Here is a 23723-nt window from a genome sequence, read left to right as displayed (position 1 = left end):
GGGCATTTGTCAACTCTGATGGTTAGCTTTGTATAATGAACAAGCTGTATGGTTTTATGTGGTGGCTCTTCTGGGAGACCTCTCCCCACAGTTAACTTCCATTTGAGAATTCTGGAACACATAGATCCCTTTTCCACCTCCAAGTGCTTCTCCTCCTTCTAGATGGTCTCAATCCTCAGAGAGGGTGCCTCACTGCAGGCTATTAGAAAAGTAGATTGGAGTTCCTTTTTATCCCAGATCCCAGAAAGTAACTAAGGATGGTGCTAAAACAGCTTCCAGGAACAGGAGAAACAGTGCTGACACCTCACAACTAAAGCATGCTGAGGGGCTCGGGTGGTCACACACCTTCAGTAACATCTATGGTCTCAGAACTCAGAAGGAAGCAGGTAGGAAAAATTTCATCCCTTTTATTCCCCAAGTCATGAACATGTTTTCACGATTAATTGAGACAATCAGAGTCAAAAAAAACAAAATAAGACTCCTTGGAAAGAAGTTCAATGCAAGTCTCATAATTAAGTTGTTGGACTCTCATTTGTACCCATCTGTTTTCAGAATATCGGATCAAACTGGTTTATAAATTTGAGTCCAAATCTCAAAACTCCCCATCATATGACCTGGGACCTTTTCTCAGGGTTTTTTTTTTTTTCCCCCCTCAGAACCCGCTGCCTGGTAGTTCCTTAGCTGCCTGATAGCTTGAGCAGCTGCTGGAGAGTGACTTGTGTCACTGACTGGGAGCATGCAGGGCTCCCGGTACCCAGAAGTCCTCATTATAGGTCAGGCATCTGAGGACACTGACCTGGTCCTGTTTGTGCTCCTCCCTGGGGTAAGGAAGGAGGGGCTTGTGCCTCTTCACAGTGAAATCACAGGGCAGGAAGAAAGAGGACACTGGTCAGTGTGCCAGGCCACTTAAATGTCACCAGATTGGATCCAAGGGGGAAAGAAAAATTTGTCAGATGGGCCACAACACCTGGCACTCTTGGCTTGTTAAGACAGGGGAAAGGGAACCTCAGGCCTCAGACCAAACTGACTGGACGAGGGACAAGAACTATTTCTCTGTGAATATGAAAACCCTGCAATTGGGAAAGAAGCAGAGATGGCTTCCTCATCCAGAACACCTTGCAAGTACCGCTCTGCCAACTCAGGTTTCAAGTCAGACTTGAAATTAAAACAAAACCAAAACCAAACAAAAAACCCCACCCCACTTTCTCCAGTAAACTGTTCTTAACTACCCCTCACTGAGACTTATCACTTCTTCTTGAACTTCGACTACACATTACTGAGTGTGTGTGGTCCTGGGGATTGAACAGAAGTGCTCCATCACTGAGCCACACCCCCAGCACTTTTTATTTTTCATTTTGAGGCAGGGTCTTGCTAAGCTGGTTAGGGCCTTACTAAGTTGCTAGGCCTTACTGAGTTGCTGAGGCTGGCCTTGAACTTGCAATCCTCCTGACTTGGCCTTCTGAATAGCTGGGATATTCCAGGCATGCACCTGGAATTTAGCCTGGCTAAAATCACCCTATTTAATTTACACTTATTATTTGATCTTCCATAACATGCTATTCCACTATTGCATTTAGTTAAGTTCTACCCTCAAAAGAATATAAACTGGGCCAGGTGCAGTGGCACATGCCTGTAATCCCAGTGGCTCAGGAGGCTGAGGCAGGAGAATCATGAGTTCAAAGTCAGCCTCAGCAAAAGCAAGGCTCTAAGCAACTCAGTGAGACCATATCTCTAAATAAAATACAAAATGGGGCTGGGGATGTGGCTTAGTGATTGAGTGCCCCTGAAAGACATTGGTTCTTTATTTCTTGTGGATCTCCATTAGGTTTGGAACTGTGCTCCATGAATGACAGGCTCCTTCCGAAACTCATGGCCTCATGCACACAAGGCAAGGGCTCTACCATGAACCATACCACCATCCCTGAATGGCAGGCTCTTGAAAATGTTCTTATAACCATTCACAATAGCCAAACTATGGAACCAGCCTTGGTGACCATCAACAGATGAATGGCTAAAGAAAATGTGGTATAGATACACAAGGGAGTTTTAATCAGCCATAAAGAAAAATGAAATTATATAATTTGCAGGAAAAATGAGACTATTATGTTAAGCAAAATAAGCCAAACTCAGAAGGTCAAGGGTTGAATGTTTTTCTATGGTAAGTGAAAGGTGGAAAGGAAAAAGGAAATGAAAGAGTGGGAGATTTCATGAAAATCAAAGGGAGATCAGTAGAATAGAGCAAAAGGACCAGGGGGTGGGAGGAGGGGAGGGAAAGGGGAAATACTGGGAATGATATTGGCCAAATTATATTGTTATATTGTGTGCATGTATAAATATATAACCAACCCCACCATCATATATAGTTAAAATGTAACAATAAGAAATGTGGAAAAATAATGTTCATGCAAAAGGGATTTTGCCTTTCTGCAGACTCTGAAGCAGCCCAACATGTGAAAAGGCCGCCTTTATTTTCTACTTTCCTTTTTTAGCAAATCTTCTGAATTTGCAATTTGGGAAGGTCATATTACAGATTCTGATCATCGAGTCCAGAACTTTGTTGATTATTCAGTTTGAAGGCTTTTCCCTCAGGAAGAAGTTTTGTGGAGAAGCCCAGGGCTGAGTCTGTGATTTCTCTGCATTAGGGTGTGGTGTAAACTGGTTTTTGGCTGAAGGACCCTGGAATTTTGCTGGAGCACCCTACAGTTTCCTGATTTTCAGTATGGAGGTGGAAACAAATAGTACAGGAGAGAAAATTGCTTGAGTAAAACTGTGAAGCAGGGGTGTGTCTATAGATAGGAATATGTGATAAATGCTCCAATATGCACGCAGGATGCTTTCCTTTCTTTCTTTTTATGGAAAATTTGGGTAAAGCATGGTTGGCCACCAACCAGTAAATCCCCACAACACAATATCCTGACAAATATTTAGAAAAGGACAGCAAGATCCTCTAATAGGAAGTATTTTATCATCAGTAAATCTGAGGTTTGGCTTCATGGGACTATTCCTTGGGGTTTTTCTTTTAACAAGACCTGCTTTCTGGATCTGTTTCTAAGCAGGGCAAGAATTCTTTTTCCCTTCCCACATGGATCCTGCCACCGGCTGTATCCTTGGGGACTCTTCTAAGACCACTCACGGAGTGTGTAAAATCCCTCCAGTTCTCGTCCTGGCTGTCCTTGGGATAACTCAAGACTGCTAATCATGTGGTTAAAAAAAAATAGTAAGAAGGCATGGGGGATCAACACGAGGTCTGAGAGTGGAGGAACCTCGGCCCAAATATAGGCTGGGCCATTCATCAGCTATGTGATTGGTCCCTGAAACAATTTGCCTATCAGCCTCAGCTTCTTCATTCATAAAATGGGGATGGGGATGGGGCAAAGGTGGTGATGACCTTGACTTTGCAGACAGCCTATCAGGTGCCAAGCTCTGGGGCCTTGCTTTAATCCCCCAATCTCTCTGAATGGCTGTGGAGGTGGAGTTCGACATGTTGTATTTATAGCATTTAACACAGTGCTTAGGAATCAAAGTGTGACCGGTAAATGTCTTTTGGAGAATCAAATGCCTACAGTTGTGGCCCATGGTATTGGGCTCCTGGGCTTTTATTGATTGATTAATGTATTGCCCAGGCTGTTCCCTAATTGCCCTGCCTTTCTTGTGTAAGCAAAACTGAGCTAACAGCCCAGGGGGGACCACGGGCCCCCTTTTCTCCTGTTGGCTTCTCACAATCTGTCCTTTTTCTGAACTCCATAAAAACTCGTGTAGTTCATAAAACTTACAGAGCAAAAACAGAACACATTTTCTCCCCAGCTGGATTACATAAATGCATTAGCAGTTCTTCCCAATCGTAACGACATGGCACAGAGAAAAAGGTTGACAGACGAGGCCAACAGCCTGCTTTCCTTTGGAGATACCTAGTAATCTTTTTGGTCTCTTTCCATGTCTTTCTCATTTTTTTTTTCCCTGCACTGTCTCTACTTGGAGCCCCAAAGCCCAAAGGGATCAGTAGATATCTGGGATCCCCCTAGTCTGTTCTCTCTGTGTTCTGTGTTTGCTGACGTTTTTTAGCACAAGGCCAGCCAGACAGCACCTGAGAACTCCACATGTTGGATATGCTGACTTGAAACATTATGAAAGTGAGCCCAAGTGATCCCACTCCTTCCTGATCCATACCTTGGGTAGTTGGTGCAATACTGGGTGTAAATGTGGAACTCTTCACTCTGCAAGGAAACGAGAGACTTTTATAGGCAAAAAAGCACAGACATCAACATTCATTTAAAAACAAGAAAAGAAACAGCATTTGGGCCTTTACATTTCTTTCTGTAATCACACTGGCCCATCTCTGGAGCCCCTGTGAGACCGTCTGTGCCCACTGTTATATACCTAGAACCTGCACACACTCCGCCTAATTTGTGTCCTCTAAACACCTGGTTCCAGATACTCTGAAGACAAACAGGAAGAGGACAAAAACACAGTTTCTGCCCTAAAGTGCTTCTGGTTCTCTTGTGGATGCAACAGGGTGAGAGGGAAATATAAGTGGGTAATGTAAACATCATGTAGGAACAACATGGTGGGGAGTACATGCAGGAGACAAGAAAGCTGGTATGGGGCTGGGGATGTGGCTCAGTGGTAAAGCAGTCACCTAGCATACGTGAAGCCCCGAGTTCAATCCCCAGCATTGCCAAAAAAAAAAAAAAAAAAAAAAAAAAAAAAAAATCCAGATGCAGTGCAGCAGTGCAGTGGCATACACCTGTAAATCCCAGCAGCTCGGGGGACTGAGGCAGAAGGATCATTAGTTCAAAGCCAGCCTCAGCAACCTAGGGAAGCCCTAAGCAACTCAGTGAGACCCTGTCTCTGAACAGAATATTAAAAAGGGCTGGGGATATGGCTCAGTGGTTAAGTGCCCCTCAGTTCAATTCCTGGAAACTTCCGCAAAAAAAAAAAAAAAAAAAAAAAGTAGCTAAGCAGCTGCTGGGCACTTTCAAGGCTCTGTGCCTTCTGCGGTCCCTGCCCACTCCTGTTCCCACTCCTGTCTCTACAGAGCCACTGTGCCTCCCTTATTCAGAGTCCGGGCCTTATTTCTTCTAAGGAGCCTTCTGTGAGCTTTTGGGCTGGGCCAACAGCTCCTACTCTGGGCTTCCAGCACATCCAGTACTGGCCTCCCTGGCAGCACCAAACAAACGAGAGTGACACTTTCTGTTTGTCCATCTCCCACATTAACTGGGAATTCCTTCAGGGTAGAGGACACACTGTGCACATTTGGCTCACAATGTTTGTCAAACTACTGCATTCCCTTCTTCCCTACTAAGCCAAAGTTTATTTGAGAGCAGGACCAAGCCTACTGATCTGCACGAATTCAGCATGGCAGCAATGCCCAAGTGCAGTTCATGTCTGGCTATCAAATGTGTGGGTCCTGCCTCCTGCCGCGAACATACACCCATTCCCTAAAACCATTCCATTCCCTTGGCTACCTCAGTCTTGCAGATGTCCCAGTCCTATTTATCTGAAATTTGGAAATATTAAATATTTGCTCATTAAAGGTTAATTCTTTAAAAAGGTACAATCATGACTTCCATGCAAATATAAAATAAACACTGTCAGGTATTTTACTTAACCTATTAGGGAGGATTGTTCTAAGACATTTCAATTGGATCAAAGGATAAATAAAAGTATCACAGGTCAATGATGAATGCTGAAGTGAATTTACACATAGATACAAAACTGGTTTTTTCTATGGGGATGGTTGGGTAATGAACTCGATTGTTCTTGCATGGGACAGAATTCATTTGCTTTCTGTGGCCAAGAACCATTTGCACAGCCATCAGTTATCTAAAACTGATGGGAGCTATAAAATACTTCAAAGATGATGAAAGGTGAAGAACCCTATTGAATTATGTAATTTGGAAGAATAAACTAGAGGGCCATAGATTTCCTACACCCCCAGTCTTTTTGGTGGATCCCTAGGCTGACAAGGAGGAGAGCTGTCTATGCAGGTAGGTGCAGTACAGAAGACAGGCTTTTACACTAGTGCCTGTTCAGACTGCCACTCAGAACGGATGATTCAAGCCAAAAAAAAAAAAAAAAAAAAAAAATATATATATATATATATATATATATATATATATATATATTTGGTGGCACGTCGCATTTCACTCTTTTCTGATTTCACAAACTTTTGACTTCTTAAACTACTTTATGCTGCACTGACATATGATTCTAAACTGAGTTTTCTTAACTTTAAAAAATTTTTTTTGGTACTGGGGATTGAACCCAGGGGCACTAAACCACTGAGCTACATCCTTTTTTTAAAATTTGAGACAGGGTCTTGCTGAGTTGCTTAGGGCCTTACTAAGTTACTGAGGCTGGCTTTGAACTTGAAATCCTCCTGCCTCAGCCTCCTGAGCTGCTGGGATTATAGGTGCACGCCACTGCTCCTGGCTTTTCTTGATTTTAATGCTCTGATTATTCTTCACCCCCCCCCCCCATTCAAAAAGAATCCTTAGAATCCTTCTTGTTAAACTCAACTAGGATTAAATTAAACATTTCATATTATTATAATGGAAAGCTTCAAGTATATATACAAATAGAAAGGATAAAATGTGAATCCCAGTGTCCATCATCCAACCTCTGTAATCATTACATCCCACCTGGTCCCCTGCTTCCCCATCACTCTGAAGCAAATTCTAGGCCTCGTATCATTTCATTTGGGTTTGAGTATGCACCTTCAAAACAAGCTCTTCAACCAAGTGGCATCACCACAGTGCCACTATCCCATGTAAATGATTCAGTCTGGTTGAGGAACCAGATTGTCCTGAATAGTCAGTCTCAGTAGTGCTGGTGACAGCCCATTGGTACACACCCTGTCTGCTGACTCTGTGTGGAGCAGTAGAGCTTGCTCAGATTTAGGTTTCAAAATTTGGCAACATCCACCATAGATTACACTGCACTTCCGTCAGGAGGCACCTGATGTCTGGCTTTTCTTTCTTTCTTTTTTTTTTTTAATACTAGGGATTGAATCAGGGGGTGCTTCACCACAGAGATACATTCCTAGCTCTTTTAATTTTGATTCTGAAACAGGGTCTTGCTAAGTTGCTTAGGGCCTTGCTGTCCTTTTTGTGATGCTCGCAGTTGGCAATTACTACCAAGATCTATTACTGTATTAGGGTTACAAAAGATGATATTTCTAGTTCTGTTCTTCCTGCTTCATTTATTAGTCAGAATATTTCTGAAAAAGGAACTTTCTCCTATGAACTTTGGTTTACTCTGCAGTTTGTGCAGGGTAAATTTTCTTTCTCTTGATTTTTCTAAATAATGTATGGTTCTCTGCCATCCAGCAAAGGTGACCATTTTTTTTTAATACCACTGTAAATTCATAAACATTTCATGAGTTTTGACCATTTTCCATTGTCTTTGCTGACACTCCAACAATCCCATCTTTTGTTGACAGAGCCTCTTTTGAACATTGTTCTTTGAGCACTCCTATTCTCTTCCATAGCTTCTGTGTTTCCTGGTGGGACAAGATGCCCGGACCATTATTATCATGGAAAGTCTTGTGTATTGTCTACCAAACACTCAGGCTCCACTGAGCCCTGATTCTTGGGTGGCAAATAGTATTTGAAGACCACAATTTGGGTTTTAGGGATGCTATTGCTACTGAGTTAGTCATTAGGGCTTTTCAGTGAACAGGGTTAAAAAATATGATGTTTTTTTAAAGGATAAAATACATCCTTAGTTCATACTGGTACAGGTTGAGTATCTGTAATCTGAAAATTCAAAATGTTCCAAAGTCTGAAACTTTCTGAGCCTCATCATGATACCCTAGGTGGATAATTCCACACCTGACCTTTGGTAACTTATGGCAGTCAAGATGCAAGTACACTAAAAATTCTGTATAAAATAACCCTCAATGAGGTGTACATGAAACACAAATGAATTTTGCATTTGAATGTGGGTCCTATCCCCAAGATATCTCATTAAGTACATGTAAATATTTCAAAATATCCTCCCCCAAATTTGATACTGAAATACTTCTGGTCCCAAGTATTTCAGCTAAGGGCTACTCAAGCTGTCATTCAGATTCAGGAGTACAGCATTTTAAATTAGCCTCAAGTGCTCTTGTGTCTGTATTTTCCTTTTCCTTAGCAATTCCTGTTCTCAATGACACTAACATAAATACATTTTTGCTTTATCCCATGACATGATCAACAATTTCAGAATAACAATTGTAACATCATGATAAATAGAATCATCATGAAAACAGTTAAAGATGTATGTGCCGAGTTCTGTCCAGAGCATCCTTTCAAATCAATCGGAATTCCCTCTGCATGGTCATGCCACCAACCTGACACATGATTAGTTGCATGTGCTTCATTTGCTCTCAGTTTCTGAAGATTGTATCTTCAAACTTTTACCTTTTTTTTAAATAACCAAAATATGTACATTTTTTTCAAAGTCAACCCAACAAAGAAATACATTAAAAGAAGTCTAACCTCTATTCTTCTCCATTCTATTCTCTCCTATCTCCTATTTTAATCTTATAGGTTATCCTGTTTCCCTTTGTAGATAAACAAATTATGTTACACTAGTGATGCTCAAACTCGAGTGGGTATCAGAGTCCCCTGGAGGGCTTGAGCTGATGGCTGGGTCCCTTCACTGGAGTTTCTAACTTGGTAGATCCGGGATGGAGGCCTGAGAATTCGCATGTGTCACAAGTTCCCTGAGGTGCCAGGATCCCACTTTGAGAACCATGGTGCCCTACCCACTTTTACCCACTCCCTCTTCAATTCTTATTTTGTTTTTATGCTTCACAGTACTCCATCACGTGGATGTGGTCTGGTTTATTCAACCAGATTCTTGTTTGGGAACATGTGGGCTGTTTCCAGTCTTTTTTGGTAACAAACATTACTGCAAAGAATAGCATCATTCCTAATGAATCTTTTCTATTGATCCTTGGAGTAGATCTTTGAAAGCAGAATTAGCAGGCATCAGGGTAATGTTGAGCAACATCCTTCACCATAGTGTCTGTGCCATTTTGCTTTGGCACAGTTGTGAGAGCATCTGTTTCTCCATGGCCTTGTTGACTAAATTTTAAGCATGATACTAAGTGTTCAGGCATAATACTGTTTAAAAATCCAAATTAGTTGTCAACTTTAAAACACTGGAAAATATAAATATCCCAGTTTCCGGTGTCTCCTGAGAAAGAGTAGAATCCACAGGCAAAGGGCCTCGAGTTTCACATGACGAATACTATCCCATGAGACCAAGCAAGTATCTGGATTGCCTTAGCCTCCACCTGGGCCCTCAAGTTCACCTGGTGGCACCTGAAGCCAGCCCTGGCTCCCAGGTTTGAGAAAGGCACTGACCTGCCCAAGGTCCTTTAGGAAGTATACATCAGACTGGAGCTTTTCTCTGGATTTGCTCACACTCTCCAAGTTTCTTGTTCTTTCCTGCTCCCTACTCTACTCAACCTGGGATTGAGCAAGATCAGGCTGCCTTTCCTTGTGTTTGGGGATCTTTAGGATCATTTGAAATGCCAAATTAAAACATAATGGGCTCAATGGAAATTTGTTCCAATTGCATCCTATGTACGCACAGCCTTAGTAAAGCCTAAAGACTTCTGCACAATCGTGCTTTGTGATACTGTGGCTATATTCCTATCATGTATTAGAGAGTTCTGATTGACATCAACAATATAGCCTTATTGGAGAATCAAATACAGGTTTGAATCTTAGATTTATAAAGCTCTGTGGACCTTGTCAATAATGGTTTTACACAAAAAGCAGTAGCTCCTGGGTCTGTAAATACTTAAATGCCATAGTTTACCATGTATGCCACCCCAATCCTTTTTTAAATGATACATTTTTAAATGATACATTTAAAAAAGGATTGGGGTGGCATACATGGTAAACTATATATTACACAAATTAGAAAAAAATAGATATTGACTTCTAGTTATTCAATTATTTCAAATTGAGATGATCAGAAATGAGACAGTGTACAAAGAGCCAAAGCATCTGATAGTCAGGGCTGTCCAACAGAGCGAACAGGACAAAGGGTAACTGGACAGGTAACCAGAGCGTGATTTTAGGGCTTCTTCCGCTGCAGACTCCTCTCCCTCACACTCTGATTCTGGGAAGTTTTCCTGGACCTTATGAGAAGGCTTGGTATGCAGACAGCACCCAGGAAGGTAACACTCTAATGGTACAGATATGGAGTATCAGCACCTTCTTGAGGATAATACAGGGGCAGGGTGTGTGTACGTGTGCACACACATGTTCACGTGTATGTGTATACCTGTGTGCTTGTTTACCTTGGCTCTGAAAGGAGAAAGGCACCAAGGGAGGGGGGCTGGGCAGCCAGGGAGAGGAAGTGGCTAAGGGTAAGGTGGGCTCTCAAGACATACTGTTCCTTCCTATGTTGCCCGGGGTCAGCTCTGCTGAGAGTCAAGATAAGGGATGGGCACTGGGACGGAGGTCAAGGCAGGAGCCCTTCCAGGTGTCTCCAGATCCCTAAGAGCAGACCAGAATTCAGAGCAGGATTGGGTGGCCGATAGGGAACTTTTATTTCTATCCCTCAAGAGAACTGCCCGCTCCTTATTCTTGTAGGAGCAGTAGGTAAAAAGCCACTGTATTCTCCTTGGGTTGGTCAGAATTTCCTTAACTTATGCATACCACAAAGGTAAGCCAGGTCAAAGATGAATCTCCATGCAATCCCCAGTGATCCAGATAAAAGCAGAAGTCAACCGCCAGCTTTACCTCGGTCGTTAATGACCTCTCAATTAAAACAATTTTCCATTCCTCCCAGAGAGGAGCAGCTGGTGGGGTTTCAGAGAACGTAACATCTTCTAAATATCAGAGTGTTGAGTGAAAAGCAGGTTATGCCAAAACTTCACGATTCCCTGCTTCCACGTGCAAGTGTGGAGAGCTGAAGTCAGTCTTCTAATTGAACTTGGCAATGTTACAATGAAAAATAAGATTTGGGAGTTGGCAAGGAGGCACATAAACAAACTTTTATGTGAATAATTAAGCCAGAGCTAAGCATAGGCTGGAACATCTTTAATCAGTTTGTGATTACAGTTACCAGTAAAAGCCAAATGTTTCCGAGAGCTTCTATGTTGTTTATGTGCTGCGGTTATTTTAACATATCTCCTTTGATATACTCAGACTATCTTGTTACCATTTCTCTCCTTTTCATTTTTTTTCCCTCTTTTTAAAATTCCTACCTTTCGGAGAATCAATTATGACCCTGGAAACTTTGAAGAGTATCTGTGTGTTTAAGCATGTGTGTACAACATGTTACACATGAACACACACAGATACATGCAAAGGCAGGAGAATTTACACACATCATCATCAATGGTCTTTACAGAACTTCAACAGGGTGTTATGTTTGAATTCAAAGCCATCTGGAAGGATCTACAGTCAACAGAAATGACCTTGTGGAACAAGTCTGGAGCCAGGTCAGGCTGGGACAACATCCCAAGTTCACATTGGACTTGAGGCTCCCAATGAGGTGCTAATTCACCGCTGGTCTCCAAGTACCTTCATGAACTTTGCTTAAACCTTCGTACATTTCAAACCTTTACACAACTGTAGAAACCACACAAACTTTTGCTGAAACACAGTTTCTGCCAGAGGTTTTCCAAACAAAAGCTGTTGAATTTTTAAGAGAAACTTAAACAAGATAGGTTTCTATCTCTACCAGGTAGCATGTTGAGAAAGGAACACAGTCAAGGGCTGCTGGGCATGTCTCGGAGCACGCTCTCCTTCCAAGTTCAGAGCCTGAGCTCACTGCTGGGTAAGCTTTAAGTCAAATCTGCTCCCAGTATTTTCCTAAGCATTAACACCGCTTAAGAAAAATATAGGAAAATGAGTGCATTTTAAGGTGTAGGAAATCACTCTGCTGCTTTTTATCCCATAAAAGATAATTACAAGGGCTGGGGTTGTGGCTCAGTGGTATAGTTCTTGCCAAGCATGTGCAAGGCGCTGGGTTCGATTCTCAGTACTGCATATAAATAAATAAAATAAAGTTCATTGACAATTAAAAAATATTTTTAAAAAAGATAATTATAGAGACCAGGCTAGTACCACACTTATTTCATAGAAAACATTTATATTCTAATGTATTTTTATAAGTGATTTAGTGGTGTGTTATATGTATTTATTTTTCTAACATTTTTCTACTCTAGACTCTCCTCCTTCAAGCTTCAAGTCTTTCCTGGGAAAGAGTAACATTCTCCAGTTACTACACAAGTTCCAGGACAACTACTAAGTCAGCCTCTTCCTCTTCCCAGTAGCAGTGTTTTTTTTTTTTTTTTTTTCTTTCCTACTGAAACAAATTGGGGGGGGGGGGAAGTGTCCAACTGCATCCCGCATGTAACAAACCAGCCATTCTAACTCTAAAATGGAAACAATCCATACTATCTGCCTTGGCTGGCCCAGAGAAATGAGACGTGCTTACCTTGGACACAAAACATTCCGCGATGGCCACAGGATCATTTTCACAGTTTTCCAAATCTTGCAGAAGTTCACTTTAAACAAACAAACAACAGACAAACAAAAACCCAGGAAGGATTAGATGAAGTCTTCTGGTTGAGGGCATTTTACAAACTTAAAATTTTAAACATTTCTAATGCATTTACAAGGAATCATAGAACTGGATAACTGAAGGCCTTCTGCCATTTGTATGAAAGCATTAGATAAGGGGCTTGTCCAAAGGCATAGCAGAGCAAGGATTTAAACACAGTTTGGGAAACTTCCACCAGAGATAAGCCCTGCCTAAAATTTCAGTTTTCTAGACTTTTGTCTTTGGCTGCACAAATGCTCACAAACACTCACTCATTTATCAAATAACTGCCTGGGTACCCGGTATAGGGCCAGGCCCTCAGAACACACCAGTGAGCATAATGACATATGGTGCCTGATCTCTAGAGCTTCCAATGCACTGGAAGTCAGACATTCAGTGACAAATCATACTAACAACTGAGACATGCCAGGGGAGAAAATCGCTCTCCTCAAATATAAATTTATATTAATTTTTAGTGACAGTGTCATTAGTTTAAGTAACTGCTCAGTCTTTCATTTTGTGGCTATGCCATAATTCATTTAATTAATCTTCCAATGTCTGATAAAATTCTGTAAGGGGAATTGCTGGGTCAAAGGTCATTCTCAGTATAAATATTATCACACTTCCAAATTGCACTCCATTTAAATTGTATTAATATGTAATTTAATATGCTGAATATTTGTTTTAATATACTATGTATGACATTATGTCTTTGCTAATGTCATACATAGTACATTGAATTTTAATAAAAGTTAAAAAAGAGTTCTATAGGAATTAGGATAGAAACACTTTGTTGCTTTGTGCTTCTCATTCTTGATGGGCCACTGCAGAGAACATTTTCAACCCTTCAGCTGCTCCTGCTAGGCACACCCCTATTTCTATGGATATTAAGAGTGGATTTCCATTATTTTTCAGTTGCAGCTATTTCTTGCTTATATTATTTTCCCCAAACTTCTCCTCTTGCCATCATCTCCATCAGTTCTCTTTTGTAGCTTCATGAGATTAAATGTCTGAATTTGTATCTTTAAGACTATGGAAATAGTTTTCCCAGTTTAATCTCTTGGCAGACACCAGGATCTCTTTTCCTTCTTGTAGAACCATGTTTTCCCTGGAGTTAAAATTCTCTCTTTTTTTGTTTTTTGCTTTGTTTTCAAAGTACGCACCAATGATTTTCATCAGTGGGCCAGCAGTATAAATCTCACCCACTGGGACAGAACATCCAACAGCCCACCGGTTACTCATCTTTCCTGTGGTCTCCCTCCTGGAGCCCACAGCCTGCCCTGTCCTGCACATGCTTTTCTTCCAGCTGCTGGAAATGCTCACCAACAGCCACCTGACGATGTCTGCGGCCTATCTCCTGTGCTGGATCCTTGCTTCTTAGAGGCCAGTTCCTATGTATCCCTGCTTTTGAGAGGTGACAATACCCAGCAGCTTTCTGAGAAAGGTAAAAGGAGGACAGTTTTCTGGGACTCTTCCTGTTTCAACATGTTCCTCTCTTCACACTGGTGCATGATGTCCGTGGATACAGAATTTTTGGTTGGAGTTGGGCATGGTGGTGCACACATGTAATCCCAGTGGCTCAAGCTGAGACAGGAGGATGGAGAGTTCAAAGCCAGCCTTAGCAACTTAGTGAGGCCCTAAGCAACCCAGCGAGATCTTGCCTCTAAATAAAATGTAAAAAGGGCTGGGGATGTGGCTCAGGGGTTATGCATCCCTGGGTTCAATCCCTGGTAAAAAAAGAAAAAAAAAAAAGAATTCTTGGTTGGAAGTCATTTTCTCTGAGCATTCAAAGGGCTGTCTGTTGCCTTGTAAATTCCAACAGTGCCACTGAGAGTCTGCTATCATTCTGATGCCCCATCAAGATTCCATATGACCTGTTTTTTGTTTTTCAGTTCCGAAAGCTTTTAGAATTATGTCTTTGTTAATGTTATTCTGAAGCTTTGAGTTGGTGGGCTTTAGAGTGGGTCCTGTTCACATACTGGGTCAATTCAAGCATGTGGGAACAGATCTTGATCTCCAAGTGTGGTCCAGGGACCCTGCCTCAGGAAGAACACAGGATACTATTTCATAAAAATGCTGAGATGCTATTGGGTTTTTACTTTCCCTCTATCAAAAGAGTACAGAGGCTTCTTCCAGAGGCTATTCTATGTTCCATATTAGGACAGACTGAAAGTAGGCGTGGATAGGAGAATTCTGTGTCCTCTTAGGTCAGAGTAAGGTGATTTATGAAAATGTAAAACAATTCCAAAACACATCAACATTGTGAAAAAAAAAGTAGTCAAATTACTTTCCTTAAACATGTGGGTTTACTATATTATTACACAAACTGAAGCTTTAACAATTTCTCAGTTTTAGTTTATAACATGGTAAACAAAACATTAAAAAACAAACAAAAGCAGCTTTTGGGGTGTCTTTAATCATTTTTAAACATGTAACAGATCCTAGGACCAAAAAGCTTAAAAGCCTCTGTTCCTGGCTCCTGTCTTAGATGCTTCCACCCCCACATTGTGGAAGGTCATGTTATTCACATTTGGGATCTCCGGATCTAAGTCTCAAATTTTTCTTATTCATCCTCTTCTTTAAACCATCTTCTTATTTACTGTTCTGTTTTTCTGGAGGAGATTTTAACTTTATTTCCTCTCCCTTTTATTGAATTTGCCCTCTTCTCCATTCAACCTGTTGCAAGCTGTTGTGGCGGGAAGGGGGGTGGTCTGTAGGAAAAAACCTAGCCTCACATGGACATGTTGTTAGAAAAGGGAGGACTATTTTAATGGACTTTTCAGATAAGGGTGGATATTCTTCTTTGATATTTTACTCAGACTCAGTAAATGGAGTTTGAAGCCTTACCAATAGGCTGTGCCATTACTTTGAAATCTACTGCTGAATTTTACACTTTGAAAGGATCTTTTAGGACAGTCCCAATTTGAACATTCTTCCCAATAGTCTTATAAAAAATATCTCCTCGGTTAATTGTTTTTTTTTTTGGGGGGGGGGTACTGGGGATTGAACTCAGAGGCACTTGACCACTGAGCCACATCCCAGCCCTATTCTGTATTTTATTTATTTATAGACAGGGTCTCACTGAGTTGCTTAGTGCCTCACTTTTGCTGAGGCTGGCTTTGAACTCGTCACCCTCCTGTCTCAGCCTCCAAAACTGCTGGGATTACAGGTGTGCACCACTGTGCCTGGCGAAGATAAGTTTTAATGTGAAAAAATTTACTTCTGATGCTTATATCATTATCTTTTTATAGAAGGATGGGTTGGTTAAATTAAAGATAGTTGAGCTCTGAATACTGGACAAGGCAAGAGAGAAGGTGGAAGTCAAAGGACAGCCAAAGATACCGTGTTTTGGAGTTACCGTGTCCTCCCTGACTGGAGGATGGGGTGCTGCGGGTAGAGGTTTTATGTCTGGATCTCTCAATAGAAATTTCCTCTTTCTATGCAGAGAGGAATTTTGAGCAGACTCCATCACGCTCCTTCTTGGAGCTTAATAGAGACACTCCTTGGCATATTTAATTCCTGGTGTTCTCTCTGTTAGGCTCATCATGCTCCCTCCATGTATTAATTCCACCCCAGAGTAGAGTGCTGGGGGAGGAACTCTTCACCAGGCTCCAGGTGGAACCTCACCTGTAAGCAAATGACTGGCATTCCCTGCCCCAAGAGCCACAGAGCCGGGAGGGAAACCATGGCCCGTAAAGAAATGTCGTTCATCATAGGCCACACAGCTCCTAATTAATGCTCAGCTGTGGCTAGCATGGGGCTGAGTCCCATCCTGCACTCTACTGCAAACACATCTACAGAAGCAGTTCTTCCCTGATTGACTCAAGGAGGCTGAGGGCCAGTCTTCAACATGGTCCTGCCCACCTGAGAGGCCTTGTTGGCATTACCTGCCCAGCTGTCCTTTACAGCCCTTTTCTAGAATAGGATGAAAACGATAAGAATGGAAATGGTGAGGAAAAGGCCATGGGTTTCCCTCATGCTTTTATACCGGGGCCACTGTCCCAATAAAGCTGTCCTACCCACCTGTCAGCTTGCCATTCAACTAGCAATACAGAAGGCTCCCCCTCTAGGCGTGGATAGAAGCGCTGAGATTATGGGGTAAAGACGATGGACAAAGGCCCCATGCAAGAAACATGTACTTATGTTCTGACCACAGATGACAATAAACAGCATACTGTCACATGGTATCATATGATAGGAAGGAAATAAAGAGGGCAGCATGACAGAGAGCAACTGAGGCTGGGCGGGGGTGGAAGAGGGTGGGAGGTCATGGAAGGTGGAAGAGAAAATCACTTAAGAAACATGGTTGGATTTGGGCGTGGTGGCGCACACTCTTGTGATCCCAGCAGCTCAGGAGGCTGACACAGGAGGATCTCGAGTTAAAGTCAGCCTCAGCAAAAGCGAGGTGCTAAGTAATTCAGTGACACCCTGTCTTTAAATGGAATACAAAATAGGGCTGGAATGTGGCTCAGTGGGTGAGTGCCCCTGAGTTCAATCCCTGGTATCCCCTGCCCCCAAAAGTTTGGGGACTTTAAGGGGCTGGTCCAAATGGGGAAAGTGATACCTTTGTCTATCTCAGTTTCCTGACCATTTATTCCAGGCAGCAAAGCAGAGGCTTAAATTTCTAATTTAGTGTGGAGAGACATTTGGCTACCAAAAAGAAAAAATAACAAAGTCTCAATTATATTCCAAAACATTTTGTGATGGAAGATTTTATGAAATAACCATTTAAATATTGTCATATATCAAAACTGAACAAAGATAGTAAAATAAACTGTATAGTACTGTCATTTATGAACATGCATGAAAATTTCTCTAAAAAGATACAAAGATAGCAAATTCACCAGTGCTTAGATAAATAAAACATCATGACCAGGCAGGTTTTATTCTGGTCATGTTTTTTTTTTTTTATTATTTTTTAGTTTTAGGTGGACACAATATCTTTTTTATTTTTATGTGGTGTTGAGGATCGAACCCAGTGCCTCGTGCATGCCAGGTGGGCGTGCTACCACTTGAGCCACTTCCCCAGCCCTCTGGTCATGTTTTGAATGATTCAAATCAGAATGCTAATATAATTCACCACATTATGAATACACAGAGTAAAATCAAGTCAATTTCATTAAAGGCATACTATTCATTCAATAAAATTCAATATTCACAAGGATTTGTAATAAAATCCTACTAGTACAAGTGCTTATCTAAATCCCACAGCAAACATTATACTTAATGGCAAAATATTCCTGAAAATATCAAAAAGAAGGTAATAATGCTCTCACATCCCAACACTGTATGAGAAGACTTGCTTTAGCAATAGGACAGGAAAAACTCATAAATGGTAGTAGAACCGGAAAGGGTAACAAAAATTATCCTCATTTTCTGACATCACTGTCTACATGGGAATCTAAGAATCAGTGGGAAAGTTTAAAAAGTTAGTGTGAAACAGTATTCACTTATAAAAATCAAAAGCACCCCTAGATGAAAACAATAGTTAGTTTAAAAAAGAAAACAAAATTGTTCTAGTCAAAATAACATCAAAAGCTATGAGGTATCTAGGAATGAATTTTAAAAAGTTAATGTGTATGCATGTGATGTAGAAATTTTAAAACATTAAAGGACATTTTAAAAGGTTGATTGAAGAGATATAGATCTATGAATGAGGTGACTCATCACTGCAAGTTTTTCATCTTTACAACATGTCAATTTCGACAAAGTTAACCTATAAATATAAATTTAATGCAATTCCAATAAAAAATCCCACTGAGTGCTTCATGAAACTTGACAAACTGATAAATAAACATCATTTGACAGGGCAGAGTCTACAAAAGCTAAACTAGTGTTGAAGAAGAGCAGGTGACCTTCAGGGAGGTGAGTGGAAACAGACAGACAGGATATAGAGTCCAGAGGCAGGTACATACCACATATCAAAATGAACCTGGCCCATGAGGAACTCAGAACTACAAGTCAGTATGGAGAGGCCAGACATTTTAATTTGTGAAATAAGAGTTTTAGACCTTCTACCACTTAGCAACTTGCCATCAATTTTAGGCAGATTAAAGACAAATGTGAAAAGCAAAATTTTAGGAGTTTTTGAAGATAAAATTAGAAAAAAAAATAGAGCATATTTGTTACCTGAGATTAGGAGATAATTGTAAAACACAACATAAAATCTTTATGGTTTTATCAAAAGTATATTTTGGGGGCTGGGATTGTGGCTTAGAGGTAGAGCACTCACCTAGCACTGGGTTGGATCCTCAGCACCACATAAAAATAAATAAATAAAGGTATTGTGTCCAACTACAACTAAAACACTTTTTTAAATTATATTTTGTGTTGTCAAACTTATAATTTTAATAATTCATTCTCAAAGAAATCATAATTAGAGTTAAAAGACATATCTCATACTAGGATTTATTTGGAACATGATATATGAAGATCACTAGCTAGAATTCATCAAGGACTCCTTTACAACAACAAGAAAAAGAAACATCCCAGCAGGAAACTGGACAATGGATGTGATCCAGGAAACCACAAAAGAAACCTAAGGGACCAATAAGAAAGATGCTCCTATTTACTGCAATTGGCACAACACAAAGGGATAGAGCCCCCATGGAGTACTAGATAATAGTTAAATGAACTGCAACTATAAATCACCCAAATGTCCAGCAACTTGGTAATGGATAAATAAGTTGTGGTATACCCATATAATGGAATATTATTTAGAAACAAAAAGGAATGAAGTGCTGATGTATGCTGCAATTGGCATAGACCTCAAAGACGTTATGCTTAATGAAAGAAGCCAGTCACAAAAGGCCACAGAGTCTTTGATTCTGTCTATATGAAAAGCCCAGAATAGGCAAACTAGAGACGGAAAGCAGATGTGGTTGCTAGGGCCTGGCGGTGAAGGAAGTGGGAATGACTGCAAAAGGGTGTAGAGTTTCTTTTTGGGGTGACAAAAATGTTCTAAAATTAACTCTCTTTGAAGTCACCACGAAACACTATGTACATTTTAAACCAGTGGATTGTGTGAGAGTTACATTTCTTAATAAAGCTGTTAGTAAAATACCACAGAAATTCATGAGCACTATAAATTCCAGACCTCCCCTCTCCTGTCTCCGTGCTGGAGAACTGGTTTACCAACACAGTGTCAGCCATTCTCCAAAGCCACGTGCCGCTGGGGGAGAGTATCTGATTGGCTTCAGTATTATCTCTAATGTCTTTATGCTTTAAAAAACTTCTAAAGCTAATAGGGAACAAGAAAGGCTCAGATAGAGGTGGGTGGTTCATGGGTGTGTATCATACGCTGATGCTTTTCTGCATTTTGGAACTACAGGTCAAGTATCCCTTATCCTGTATGCTTGGGACCAGAAGTGTTTTAGATTTCATACTTTTTCAGAATTGGGAATATTTGCTTGCTCAAAATGACATATTGTGGAGATGGGACCCAAGACTAAACACAGCCTCATTTGTTACATGCATACCTTATATACAACTTGAGGGTAATTTGACACAGTATTTTTTAATGTGCTTGTGTTTTGTTTTTATCCTTTTAATTTTTATTTGTTCTTTTTGGTTATACATGACAGTAGAATGTATTTTGATATGTCATACATACATGGAGTATAACTTTCCATTCTGGTGGTTGTGCATGATGTGGAGCTTCACTAGTCGTGTATTCATATTAAACGTAGGAAAGTTATGTCTGATTCATTCTACTGTCGTCATATTCCCCTCCCTCCCTCCTTCCTTCATTCCCCTTTGTCTAATCAAATTAACTTCTATTCTTCCCTCCCCCTACCTTATTGTGTATTAGCATCCAAATATCAGAGAAAACATTTGATTTTTGTTTTTTTGGGACTGGCTTATTTCACTTAGCATGATAGTCTCTGATTCCATCCATTTACTGGCAAATGCCATAATTTCGTTTTTCTTTATGGCTGAGTAATATTCCATTGTGTCTATGTACTACATATTCTTTATCTATTCATCTACTGAAAGATGTGCTTGTGTTTTGACTGTGACATATCATATGAAGTCAGATGTGAAGTTTTCTACTTGTGGCACCATGTCAATGCTCAAAAGATTTCAGATTTTGGAGCATTTCAATTTTTGTCAGATTAGGGATACTCTCCCTGTATTTCCTAAAAGAAGAAATCTACTCAGCTGCATTTTTTTTTTTTCAGGCCAATGTAAAACAATTTTTTGTTTAATTTTTCTCTTTAATTTTGGAAATGCAATATTATTATGTTGAAAACCCTGGATCTGAACTAAGAATAGAAACTTTAAAGGTTTTTATTTCAAGCCCCAACATTGATTTGCCAGATAGTTTTCTTTGAAATCAATTGATCTACAGTATATAATAAAAGATTCATAAGCAGCACTGACATAAAAAGGTACATCAATACTCCTACTTAATCAAATAGAATAGCAAAAAAGACAATGTGGGTTTAAGAGAAAGAAAATAAAAACAAATGGGGTCGAAACAGTACAGAAGATTCAAATGTCAGAGTTAAATATTTTTTGAAAGCAATTTTTGAAATCAATTCAGGAATGTCAAGGTCTTCTCAGTCATCCAAAGCAGTGAAAGATACTGGAAGTCTGGTAAAAATAAGTATTCAGATGGACAAAGACTAGATTTCTAGCTCTATGTCCTTGGGCAGAGGACTTCCTGACCATTAACAATTCATTCCTCATCTATAAACAATGTAGTAGGGGCTGGGGGTGGAGCTCAGAGGAGAGCGCTGGCCTAGCACTTGGGAGGCACTAGGTTCAATCTTCAGCACCACTTTAAAAATAAATAAATAAAATAAAGGTATGCCGTCCATTTACAACTATTAAAATTTAAAAAAAAAAAGAATGTATAAGGCTTCATTGTATCTGCGCCAGAGCTGTCAGAAGACGCAATGAGGTTATGCACGTCCAGGGAACATACAGGTGTGAGCCACAGGGACAGGCATGGGCATGACCCCTTGTCGTGGTGTCACTGCATTGATGCCTCGTGTGCATCACCATCAGGCTGTTCCTTACTCTGACTCAGGTTTACTTTAGACAGGTCTGACTTTCATGAGCAATGAATATCAAACAGAAAAGAACAGAGAATCAATTCAGGAATGTCAAGGTCTCTTAGCCATCCAACCTTTGTAGACTGGGTTCCACTGCCAAGTCCCTTCTTATGACCTCATTTTTGTCTTTCTTTAACTCAAGAGACACATGAACATTTAAATTCCAGGGAGTCAAAATCTCTCTTGGGGTCAGCCACAGCTTCATTAACCACAGCTGGATAAGCAGGGCTCCATCTGGCTGGAGGGTACGTGGCCCAACACCTGGGGTTTGGGACCAGCTAGTCCCACATGATACTTGTGAAGTCATAATGGATCTGAAACTCTCTGGCCTCCGGCAGAAGGAAGCACTCACCCCATAACTACTTGTTACCATCGACTTACAGCCAAACCACAGGAGACCTTGGCCAGGGCCCTAACAGCATCTAACACTTTTGCCTCTTTCAGGTTTGGGAGTCGTTAGGTGGGCTCTGGAAGGGGAAACCACGCAGAGGCTTATGGGAGTTTATCACCAGCAATAGCTAACGGGGACCTGGGTTCCTATGAACACTTTACTAAGGAACATACAGGTTCTGGATTCTCTAATTCAGTATTTTATGCTCTTTCTTTATCTTCTCATTATTGAGTTAATTTTTTTTTTTTCAAGAGAGGGGAATCATGGCTGCCCAGTTCAAACTCCTGAGGACCTTTGAAAAATTCTGATGCCCCAGCCCCACCCCAGACCAATGAATCAGTATTTCTGGAGGGAGGATCCAGCCACTGGATTGTTTCCAAAAATTTCCCAGGTGATTCCAGCATAGAGCACAGGTGGAAAAACCACAGACTCACACACTGGTTTTCAAAGTCTAGCGTCAAGTAAGAGGGACATGATGACGTAACTCTGGCATTTCTTATGTCAAAGACTTTCAGAATAAAGGATAATTTGAATCAACTCAATGAACCTGCCTCCCAGAGGCCAGCCTGGTGCTAGGTATCAGGGATTTAAGAGTGGCAATGGACACAGGGATCCTGTCCCCAAGGAGCTCACCTTTACCAACTTAGTGAGCAAAGAGGAGTAGGATTGAGCCTGCATGACCAGCCACAAAGGGACAGGGCAGGGCAGAATTTCATAATGACAATTTACAATTACAAAATCTGCATCTTAACTGGCTACCATTTCAACGGGTCTGTCAGGTCCCTGAAGCTTCCCAAGAGCAGCAGGAGGGAGGTGGAGTTTCCTGGCATTTCCACTCATTCATTCAACAAGAGTGAGGACGTCTCCTAGGGGCCAGAAGCTGTTTTAGATGCTACAGCAGTAACAAAACAGATCCCTGTCCTTGGAGTATTCTGGGAGTGGGGTGGGAAGGAAGAAACCACAGACATAATGGAAACGCCCATCATACAGAATGTGAGGAGTTGACAAGTGTCACGAGAGAAAGGAAAAAGTAAAGGAGATGAGGATGGGGTGAGTGGGTAGGGGTACCTGGTGAACCTCATAGCAAAAGTACGATTTGATCAAAGACTTGAAGTGAAGGAGGTATTTCATTTGGTTTGAAGACTCACCCAGGGCCTGGGCATGGCTTAGCTGGCATAGGAGTCCGTGGGTGCTGACGTCAGCACCTGTGTGGTTAGCCCACCTACTAGCTTGTCTTCCAAAGGTTCACAGTGGATTGTAGTGACTGATGTGCTCACTTCCGCTCCCGTCAGTTCCCTCTCTTGTTTACTAATGTAATTTTCTAGTGCTTGCTACCTAGGAGGTACTTAATAGACAACTGAATTAAATTATTTGAAAAGATTATTAAGTGGATTTTAAATCAGATTAATTATGTTATAACTTAAACGACTGACTGTATTTTACTGTGTCCATCCCACTCCTCAGGAAGAAGAAAATTCACAGAAAATCCAGCATAGCTGTGGATGCTGGAGACCTGGGAAATGTGTATTTTGGGATGTTTGGTTGCGGAAGAAGGGTTTCCATGCCCCACGTCAGGGCAAACAGATCTCTTCTCTAAGCCAGAAGGATGGAGAGGGATAGAATACTGAATAAATGTGAAAAATCACATAGAAAACAAGGATGCCTTTAGTTAGAGAACTTGAACTTCACGGCATGATAGGCTGTAAAGATGTAAG

General features: G+C 41.0%; 1 protein-coding gene across 5 annotated transcripts in view; it reads right to left on the bottom strand.

The window, feature by feature from the left end:
• Positions 1-23723, bottom strand: part of PLEKHG1 (pleckstrin homology and RhoGEF domain containing G1) — a 210201-nt gene that overhangs the window by 32360 nt on the left and 154118 nt on the right. For all 5 annotated transcript variants that reach the window (XM_081296331.1, XM_081296328.1, XM_081296330.1 and 2 more), the window contains 2 exons: positions 12454-12523; positions 4168-4214 (listed from right to left, as the gene is read on the bottom strand). In XM_081296331.1, the coding sequence (XP_081152457.1) occupies positions 4168-4214; positions 12454-12523 (117 nt within the window). The remainder of the gene's footprint in view (positions 1-4167; positions 4215-12453; positions 12524-23723) is intronic.

The sequence above is a fragment of the Spermophilus citellus genome (assembly GCF_964194105.1).
Source record: "Spermophilus citellus genome assembly, chromosome: 5".
In the NCBI taxonomy this organism is placed as follows: Eukaryota; Metazoa; Chordata; class Mammalia; order Rodentia; family Sciuridae; genus Spermophilus; species Spermophilus citellus.
Note: the sequence above shows the minus strand (reverse complement) of the source record. Positions and strands in the feature narration are given on the sequence as shown.